This window comes from Ursus maritimus, unplaced genomic scaffold (assembly GCF_017311325.1).
Source record: "Ursus maritimus isolate PB19 unplaced genomic scaffold, ASM1731132v1 scaffold_2, whole genome shotgun sequence".
Lineage (NCBI taxonomy): Eukaryota > Metazoa > Chordata > Mammalia > Carnivora > Ursidae > Ursus > Ursus maritimus.
In genome coordinates, this window is record NW_024424452.1 from 59930609 (window position 1) to 59940983 (window position 10375).

The window sequence follows — 10375 nt, forward strand, 5'->3', positions numbered from 1 at the left end:
AAAGTAGCTATCAAAAAAATTAACAAAGTCAATCATTTTTCTCTTCAGAGCCCTCTAATACTAGATGATGATGATAATAACAATTATATCTTGTATGTTAGAAAAAAAAGTAAATTGAAAGAAAAGCTAAACATCTTACATGTAAAACAAAAACTTCACTGATGGTAAACTGATTGCAAAATAAACTAGCCAGGATGATTCAACTGGATGATCAGGGAGAGAGAAAGATTGAAAGTAATACTTTATGGTCCATTTGTTAACCTTTTGCAATATACGCTACTTGGGAGGTTTTGCCCTAAAGTCTTTTATTTGCCCAACACCCTGAATTAACTGTTAAAAATGAAAACCAGATAATTGCACCTTCTTACTCTAAACTTTCTAGTGGCTTACTATCGTATTTGGAATAAATTCATATTTTTTATACCATAGCCAAATTCTACATATAGGACATTGCCTACAAAAGAAGTTCTACTTGTTTATAGAGTATGCCAAGCTTTCTTTCATTTCAGAATCTTTTTTACCAGTTGTCCCGTCTTCCTGAAATCCTCTTATGGATCTCTGCTGGACTCACTTTTTATATCATTTAATTATCTACTTCTAGGTAGCCTTCTCATGAGGCTTTCCAAATTTTTCTTTTTCCCTTTTCATCATTCCTTACCAAGTTCCTTTAGTTCTTACTCCCTAATTATTTCTTGAATCTCTTGCCAGGCATGTATCTTCTCCCAATTTGAGCAAATCTCTTCTCTAGATTACTAAATTGTATCAGTAAGTCACTGCTAACCATTTTGCAGTGATTCTCCCTATCTCTTAGATAAAAGTCCAAAATATGGCCTTCATGGCCAACATTGTTCTGAATCTATGATCTTACCTTTTACTCATTTTTTTTACATTACTTTGTATGATGCAGATCCATTAAATTTCTTTAGTTCCTAGAGGAAACCATTTTCTCTTTGAGGATGTTCTTGGCTAACTGGGTCACTTTTGTTCTGTGTTTGGCTAATTCTTACTCAACCTTTAGATCTTAGATTAGAGTTCATTACCTATGTAAGCCTTTTCTGAATTCCATGGTCTGGGTAAGATACTCTTTTATGTTTCTGTGATATACTACACCTTTATCATACTTTATTTGAATAGGTGTTTTTTCTTCTTCTTAGCCTTCACCAGACCATATGTGTTTTATCTTACCTTATTCCTCATTTCAGTCCCAGTGGCTGGCATGTATAAACCCTCAGTAGATATTTGTTGAATTGAATGTTTTTGAGGATGCCACGGTGCCTATTATCATCTATTTCAAAAATCACTTTGGTTATAATGTAGCTTCATTTGGTGGAAGAAAGTTTGATTTTTTTAAGTTTTTTGTTTTGTTTAGTTTTTTGGTTAATGTCTGTATTGGATATTTTTATTCTTTTGTAAAATATTTTTATAATTTTGATTGCAGTTTGAATAAAAAATATTATTTCCCCCCATATAGTTAAAGCCTTCCATCTCAAATATGATGAAGTTCGTCTAGATCCAAACGTTCAGAAATGGGATGTAACAGTATTAGAACTCAGCTATCACAAACGTCATTTGGATAGACCAGTTTTCTTACGGTTCTGGGAAACATTGGATAGGTAATTCTGATCCTAAAATGCACTTACTTCTGCTTTATTGTAGTAATTTTCCTTTCTCCTCAGTTAGATTTTAAGTTCATTAAAGTTGTGAACATATCCCCCAGTTCCCCTTTTCCAACATTGTCTGATTTGATGCTGATCTCCAGTAGATAATTAACAAATATCTTTGTTATATTGATTTTAGAAACAGATGGAGAAAGGGTGTATACCTGGATAGAAAGAACAGTAAACTCCGAGTCAGAAGACCTAGATTTTAGTTCTGATTTTGTGATCTGGCTCTAATGAACTGTGACCTTTCCGAACCTTGTTTTCTATCTATCCAAGGGGCTTGGATTAAGTGATCCCTATAGTTTTTGTTTTGTTTTGTTTTGTTTTGTTTTGTTTTGTTTTGCATCAAAAGGTCACTGACTGGATTTGTTTTGGGTAGCTTGCGAAAGGAATTCAGGTTTTGAATTTTTTTACTTTTTTATTTTTTTTTTAATTTTAATTACTGTTATAAATAGGATTCTTAAAGCCCTTTTATAGTAACATCAGTTTTGTAATTGGAAAAATTTAAGAACAGCATATGATCACAGTACCACTGAATTTATTCTTGTTGAGGTGCTCTTTAAAAATCTGTCACTTTCTTGGTGTAAGTCTCTTGCTGAATATTAAGAGTTTTCCAAAGTCAGAGGTGACTGAGGTAACCCAGTGATTATAATTGATAATATATTAAAGAGAAACATTTATTATTCCAGCCAGAAGCTCTGAGATTATAGAATTTAACAAGAGGAATGTTTCTTCTGGCTTCAGAAATTCTTATTCTGTATTTCCAAAGTACAGTATCAGGTTTCCAGTTTTTTAGAAAACAAAACATCCTGTTCACTTTTGAATTTTAAGTTTAAAAAAATGTTAACTTATTTTTACATGTAATATTCTAAAAATTCTACAATTCCAGTAATCATTATAACCTGTTATATTATTTTTCAGGTACATGGTAAAGCATAAATCCCACTTGAGATTCTGAATTTTACTTGGTTTCCCCTTTTTCTGGAGATCTGGATTAAGAAGCATGGATATACCTTGACCTAAAGACTGAGACTCAAGCTTTATGAATTTATCAAGAACTTACAAATGAAGAAGGTCACGGATCGATCTTTTATAAGACCTTATTTGATGCTTTATGCTTCAAAGGGATGATGCTTGTCATCCATATAAGCAAACTTTTTGGCTTACAACTATTTTTTTAATATTAGCCTTCTAGTCTGTAATGGAAATTGTATATTTTGATAGAAGTTTTTTCTCCGTTGGTTAAATTAGCATTACTTAAAATTTGTTTCTTTAGAAAATAAATACAGGTTATAAATGTGTGTATATTTAGAGGTTATAAGGCTCCCTAGGCCATCTTGCTTCTGATTTTTCATTGCTCTATAATTCCTTTTATTGAAAATACTATGTTATGAATGGTATTAAATTTTAGTCTCTGGAACTTCCAAAACTAGCAAAGGGATGTGACTATTTTGAATGAATCAGAATGTCAACTGTATGTATACTATACCTATACTTATTCTTTATTTAAAAAAGAATAATGAAAAATCAAGAACAGTTCTTCAGCTTTGGTTGAATTGTTCAGCCTTTTCAAGACTTCTTTACTTAAAATGAATACATTTAATGAATGTACATTCTTTTCACTGACTTTGGTGATTTTAAAACTTAGAATGATATATTTCTATCTGTGCTATCTTTCCACTTGAGAAATCTCAGAACACAGATTAAAAACCTGATAGGCTATAGTACTTTTTATTTTGGGAGCCAGAGTATGTTTGGGGGAAGGAAATGTATTAGTCCTACTGCAATGTAACTTTAACTTTCTTATCTTTTCTCATAAGTTCACCTTTGATTCTTACTTTATATGTATGGCATAGGATTTTGAGTCTTCTATTTCTAGGCATGTTGATCTTGGAGTTCTTATCTTCCATTATCCCTAAATATTGATAAACTCCCCCAGACACCAAAGAACACATTTGCTTAATTAAGTGTCTGAACAGAAACAAGATAAAAACACTGGTATTTTTATGTGCGTGTTCAATATCGTATAAAATATAAAACCTATATTTTAACTTAGTAAAATATTTTACTACTTCTGTACTTTAGAGTGTTGCATCCAAGGTACAAATGAATGAGCATTTTCCTTGAATCTTAATTTCACCTTTTATTACTTAAAAGCAACTTGGAACCTCTACTCCGTTAAAGAGTTTTTGCCATTAGAATCGTTGTTAATCATTCATCTTGTGTCATTTTTTCTCCCTTTCCCCTACCCCCCCCCAGTGATCTCTTTAGATCAACATTTTTTTTTTTTTTGGTAAACATTTAGCTCCTTCTTATGTTATGCTGACATTACCTAGCCTCATTTTGAAATTTAATGCTATCATAAAAATGAGAAGCACTTATTATTTATTTTTAAAATAACCACAAAAGTCCATACCAATAGTGAATAGGAAAAGTATTTATTCATATGGAATTCACTAGATTCTTAAGAAAAACAGTCAGCATTTTAAATTATTAGATTTTAGGATATTTATAAGGTTTGAACAGATTCTACCCCCTTTCTTCCTTTCTTTGCATCCTCTCTTCTTGAAAACAAAAGAGAACTCAAATTTGTTCACCTTAGAATTTCTCAGCATATAAACTGTTTTCAAAATAAATTATTGTATAAACTTTCTCCATGATGAAATCGTCAAGGACTAGATCTGTGACATTTTAATGTAAGATTACTTGTTAAGACTACTACAAGTGGACAAGAACTACCTTTCTATGAAGATTTTTAGTATTTATACTTATGTCATATATGAAATTTACTTGTTACAGAGTGTGGTTAAAATTGGGAACATCTACTTTAAACAGGGTTTATTTTTCTATCTTGAATTTGCCTTATGTATATTCAAAGGCTTCTGGAAATACTGTAAAGGAACATTAGGAAAAGTACAAATATGCTATACTGTGTATTTTAAAATCAGACCCTTAGTATGTGCTTATTTTCTTTTTCTTATTTCAGTAGTTCAGTCCCTTATTTAGGTCCAGGTAATTAATGTAATAGCCCTTAATTTCAAAAACAATTTTTTTCAGCCAATCATTATCTCATGACTCCCAGGTCCTATGGCAGCACCTGTCACTGTGCCTTGCACATAGTAGGCATTCAGTAAATAATTTATATGCATGAATTGATCTTTTCAGTGTGACTGATTTATTACAAAAAGTACTTTGACTAGGTCTTGGAGTTTGAAAATACAGAATTACAAGGAATGAAGAGGTATGCACAGATATTTTAATGGAAATGAGGTATACATTAATAAACTTGACTTACCTGTAAGTTACTGTTAATTGGAGACACCCTTGTCTTGTCCCACTGGTAAAAGAAAATTCCATTTCTTCATCATAAGACCCTCTTCTGAGTCAGGTAACATTAAGAAGCTTGTAGGTTTCAGTCAGTCACTCTCAACCCTGACTGCACATTAGAATCATTTGGGGGACCATTTAAATATACTATTGACTGATTGCTGATTCTGATTTAATTTGGGCTGAGACCTGATCATCAGTATTTTTCAAAAGTTTTCTAGGTAATTTCATGTTCAGAAAGGATTGAGAATCACTGATTTAATTTGTTATTGAAAACAATGCCAGTATTAAATGTTGTGTTTCCTCCTCCTTATATCCCTTCCTCCTCTTCTCTCTTCTTTCTTCTTCCTTCTTCCTTCTTTCTTCTTCCTTTCTTTTCTCTTTTTTTTTTCTTTCCTGCTTTTTTTTTCTTTTGGTGACCACCCTTCACCCTAGACCATCCCCCTTATTGATGGTATTGGCCTATAGTTCCACATGACAAATTCAAGTCTTATTTATTTAATATAGGAGTATTTTGCTGTTTAATATTTAAACAATGTTTAATATATTTCATTATAAACTAGTATAATAGTTTATGATTTGTTTCCCATGTGTCCATATCTTTTACTAACTTTTTTTTTAACAGCAGCATGACAACAATCCATATAGAAATAACTAGTTCATAATGAGGAAAATTTCATAATTAATTTTTAAGGTAGAAGAAAGTAAAGTATTAATTTCTTATCTGCCATGCAGAATTAGAGTTTGCTTATGAAAGGAAAGAGGCATACTTTTTAATTGGTCTGCCAGAAAAGTAAATTATTCATTTAAGTAAAATTCATTAACAACATTGAAGGAAATATTTTTCCTAAATAAAAATTTTTGTGACTCCTAACAAAGTTAAAGCGATACATTCTTTTTTGGAGGGTGGGGAAGGGGTCTTTAGTTGCCATATTTCTTACTATTTAACAGTTCCATTATATTGGTATTAACAATAGAAATGATGATAGGATATACATATGTGGCCAGAAATAGTTCCAGTTTGTCAGATAATGATTATCTGAGTCTTAGTTGTTGAACCAATTAGTTTATAAAACTTTTTGAGACCAACAGGGCGTTTTTTAAATATTATAAAAGCTAATCAAAATTAAAACATGAAAAATAAATTTAATTACATGAGCCTTAATATACTTGACTGAATTTTTATTCATTTGGATTTGATATTCAACTGATTACCCTAACCATAGTAAATTAACTTTTTAAAAGGACAAATGACTGAATTTGACTTAAATTAAGAATTGGATTAGAAATTTTGAGATGCCATCTCCTATATCTTCTGGCCTGTCCATTGCCACATTTGGGTGTTTTGTGGTGCCAGCATGGTTTCTATATTAATATGTTGGAATAATTAAGAAAAAATTGAAAATGTATAATAGGTGTATAAAGAATTATACTTAGTAAATGCATAATAGGCAATAATACTTTCAAGTCAGCGATCTGTTTGGGCTTATATGTATTATTTTAGGTAGTGTTTATTAGAGTATCTTGGGAGTTATAAATGTATGGCATTTAAATGTGTAAAGCTAATGAAATTTTATTGCCAAAATTCAAAAAGTGGGGTGATACTATATCAAATTTAAGTAAATGATGTATCTGAGAATTTTGTTTGCTACTGAATTCCCTTTCTATCCAGTTTAAGTTTACTAAAAGTTACTTAACTTCCAAGATTGATTATAGTGCTTTATATATAATGTAGTTCATTTACATGGTGTAGGCACTATAAATGATTATTTAGCCACCAATTTTTATTATTTCTCAAGCAAAGTGGTTCTTGAATGGAACTTAAATTTGGGCCATGTGACCTGATTAAATGTTCTAGTCATTCTTACTCCATTTCAGTGGATTTTTAAATTTCAAGTTTAATTGTAAATAAAATATTTTGTAGTACTTCAACAGTTTTGGGGACATTCCCACCCCCCACTTCTACCCTGCTCTTCGTCCCTCCAACCAAAAAATCGCATTCAACCAAGAAAACAGAGACTGTATTAGGGAGTAGGATGATGACCGTCTTTCCATAAAAGATTTTATGAGATTTTTTAGGCATAGTATTTCTGTTTTGAAAACAAATGCAAGTTTTCACTTTGAAAACTAATGAAATAAGGACATTTACAGTCTTCTGTTAATGAGTTAAATAATGTAGAGAATCATAGTTCTTCCTAAAAGTAACAAGCCACATGCTCTACTGAACTTAGTTTGTCCAATTTACTGTGTCCTTATTGTTGTAATAGAATTAAGAATGTATCTGGTAAATTACATCATCTTTACAGTTTGAGGACCCTGATTTTAACATTTTACAGTTTGAAAACAAACTGTATTCCGCATATAATCAAATCATTAACAGCATCATCTTATTGGTTGTGCCAGTGATAATGTGTGACTTTTTTGCAACGAAATTTCTTCAATGAAAAGCTTAATGGGCCCTGTTCAAACTTAATTTCTATTCAGTTCATAAATGCCCACTAAATATGTATTTTATCCTGCTCTTCTGTTCATTTGATCATCTGCTCTTAGGCAGATGAGCATTCACATAACTAAAATAGATACAGCATGAGTTGTAAATGCTGTTGGATTTTTTTTTTAAGGCTCAAAGGTGCTAGTATATAACAGCACATTGCCAAATAAGCTTTTTCCCCTCTCATTTTCTAAAACACTTTCCATTTTTATTTAATTGTGTAATGATCAGGTGTTTATGGTGGCTTGGAGGACTTCCTCTTAATTTTCTTCAGTGACCATAAAAAACATAAAAAGTAGTTCTAGAGAAGGCTGTGCTGTTGAGTCTGTCATAATTATTTGTAGCTACTTTGTCACAGAATTATAGTTTATAATTCATTCATTCAGAGAATGTTGATTTATATTACATGACTAATGTAAGTAGGACTCAGGCTATATAAGAAAGAAGAAATCAGAGATTCGGTTAATCACACTTGAATATTTTGTTTTTGGACTGTACTTCATTTACCAAAAATTCCAAATGGAAACACATTGGGTTATACAACATTCACTGTGATAAAATATGGTAATTTATACTCAGAGAAGAACTGCATTCATGGAGTTTACCATGTTAAAAATGTAAATATGGTAATAGCATCAATTCCTCTTTTTAAAATTGTTAATATAAATATGTTTTTCTTTAAAACGGAATAGTTTGAAATTTTATCAGGTTGGTGTGTGTAATGGTTGGGGAAGATCAAATGAGCTTGCTCATGGCTTATTCAATTATTTTAGCTCAATTGGGCATCACTAATGTTTATGGCCATTTTGACTGTAAAACAGTTTTAAAGTATTTGTATTCTTAGTTATGTGTTTTTATTTCATAATACATCATTGAGTACAAAAAGGAAGTGTAAGAGTTACTGATGATGAAATAAACTGGGGGGCATTAATGTAGTTGATGTAGGAATTTGAGGAGAAAGAAGAAATTAAATGGGAACTCCAACTCAATGGGAAAAAATGGTAGTAGGATTTGGGCAGTGATGTATCTTTGTTTAGACATAAATTTAAGTGAAATTAGGCAAATCTGTGTTGTGATTTTTCTCCAGCAGTGTTTAGTGGCTTGATGGCAGGTGTAGAGAAAGCAAATTGATTTTCAACTTTTGATGGAAGTAGAAGCAGGCCAGGGAGGTGAAGGTATTCACAAGTGATGATTATAGTACCAGAACATGGAATCTAAGCTCTTCAAGAAATAAATGATATAAAGGAGGTGGTGGATTGTATGAAATTGGGGCTGACCCATGAACTGAAAACTTCAGTGATAAAATGAAGCTAAAAGTAAGTCTGAAAGAGAAGAGAGGATGGGATATTTGAAATCAAGATTTCAGAGGTGATATGATATTGATGAGGAAAAGTCAAGACCTTGGAAGTGACAGATAGGAGAAGAGTTCTTTGGAGTCAAAGATCTGAGACCACGGTTATTCATGTGAGTGTTAAAATAACAGAATGACAAGAATAGGGGTGGCCGGGAGGATAGCCACAGGCTGGTGACTCAGGTCGATGGCAATAAGAAAATTGTAACTGGATAGCATGAGCTTTAAAGGATCCATGCTCAGAATCATTGGCTTTGTGTCAAGAGATCAGTGATCAGTACATTTAGATATTTTAGGATCTTTTAAAAGGTATAGATCATTTCACTGCCCCCGTCTTTTTTTTTTTTTTTAAATCATGTGCTTGTTCCATTAGCACAGATTATGAGGGCTTTTATTGTAACTATGTGTAAATCCTCTCTGACAGCCTTTCTACCTTCTCTGAGTCTTGTTTTCCCCAATTTGCTCCCACATTAGGCTAGTTCTTGTATTCTTTGCCTCTTCTGTAGCACAGTGATAACTGGGAGTGGATAGAATTCTTTGTTGGAAGACCTGAACACCCCTCTGTTGTGAGGTTTCATAATGTGCCCAAACTGAGATCACTCCTAGTTTTATATACATCTCATTTCTGAGGGAGAACATCGTGAATGGTTCCCAAAGTGGCTACAGGGTGCTAGAAAAAAAGGAATACCTGGAAGTACTGGTGGTTGGAAAGGGTTTTTCACTGACATTTCTATGGGCATCTTCTTATTTCCTCAGTTTGTTTTGTTCTAGATTTTGGATGAGAATTCTTGGAATGTTGTCAGCTTTCTTTTCCAACAATGAGGTGGGTTAGATGTTATTTTGAGCCTAATCTAAATCTTACCTGAATCTAATTCTTTCTTTGGTTTCCTTGTTAATATGAAGTGGTGTGTGTCTTTTCTTGTTTGGTGGCTGATGGCTTACTGTTTTTCCTTTTTTGTCACTCCCCTAACAATTCTTTAGTTGTTAAGTGTGATGGAGCTATGATCATACTTACTTCATTGTCTTCACCCAGAAGTGACCTTACCTATTCTTGAGGAAACAAGCCATGGAATTCTCGGTACTATATCTCAGAAACATGTGCATATAATAAGCATCCTTTCTTTCCTCCTATTACAAATGTCCTGTCACCCATCAAGGACTTGTCTATCCATACGTGTTCTCCTACAACCTCCTCCACTGTCATGAGTTTTGCCCTATTACTGTTTCCTCTCTAGCTTGTGTCTTCATCCTGTTACCACCCTGTACTTATCCCTTCCACCCATATTAAAACCGGGTTGCACCTTTCATCTTAAACAGAGTTCTAGGGAGGTGGCTTGAATATGAGCACCTCACTCTCAAAGATTCATGGAGTTAGAGGAAAAGAGTGCAGTCCACACGTGTGGTACTAGGAAGACTAGCTTCAGAGTACCTGCGGGGCTACTGCATGGTGGGCTCTCAGTTCCTGTTTGTATGTGTCCTGGCAGCTTGCTGGGTAGCACATCCTCAGCCCACAGAAGCAGTGGTAACTGGCTTGCTTGTATTGCT

General features: G+C 32.8%; 1 protein-coding gene across 2 annotated transcripts in view; it reads left to right on the forward strand.

Moving 5' to 3' along the window:
- The window catches only part of CDC73 (cell division cycle 73), a 109004-nt gene extending 102851 nt beyond the window's left edge, over positions 1–6153 (forward strand). The window contains exons 16-17 of one of the 2 annotated variants that reach the window (XM_008685646.2): positions 1472–1613; positions 2583–6153. In XM_008685646.2, coding sequence (XP_008683868.1) covers positions 1472–1613; positions 2583–2619 — 179 coding nt within the window. In that variant the 3' untranslated portion in view covers positions 2620–6153. The remainder of the gene's footprint in view (positions 1–1471; positions 1614–2582) is intronic. The other variant, XM_040636021.1, reaches the window with a different exon arrangement.
- The last annotated feature ends 4222 nt before the right edge of the window (positions 6154–10375 follow it).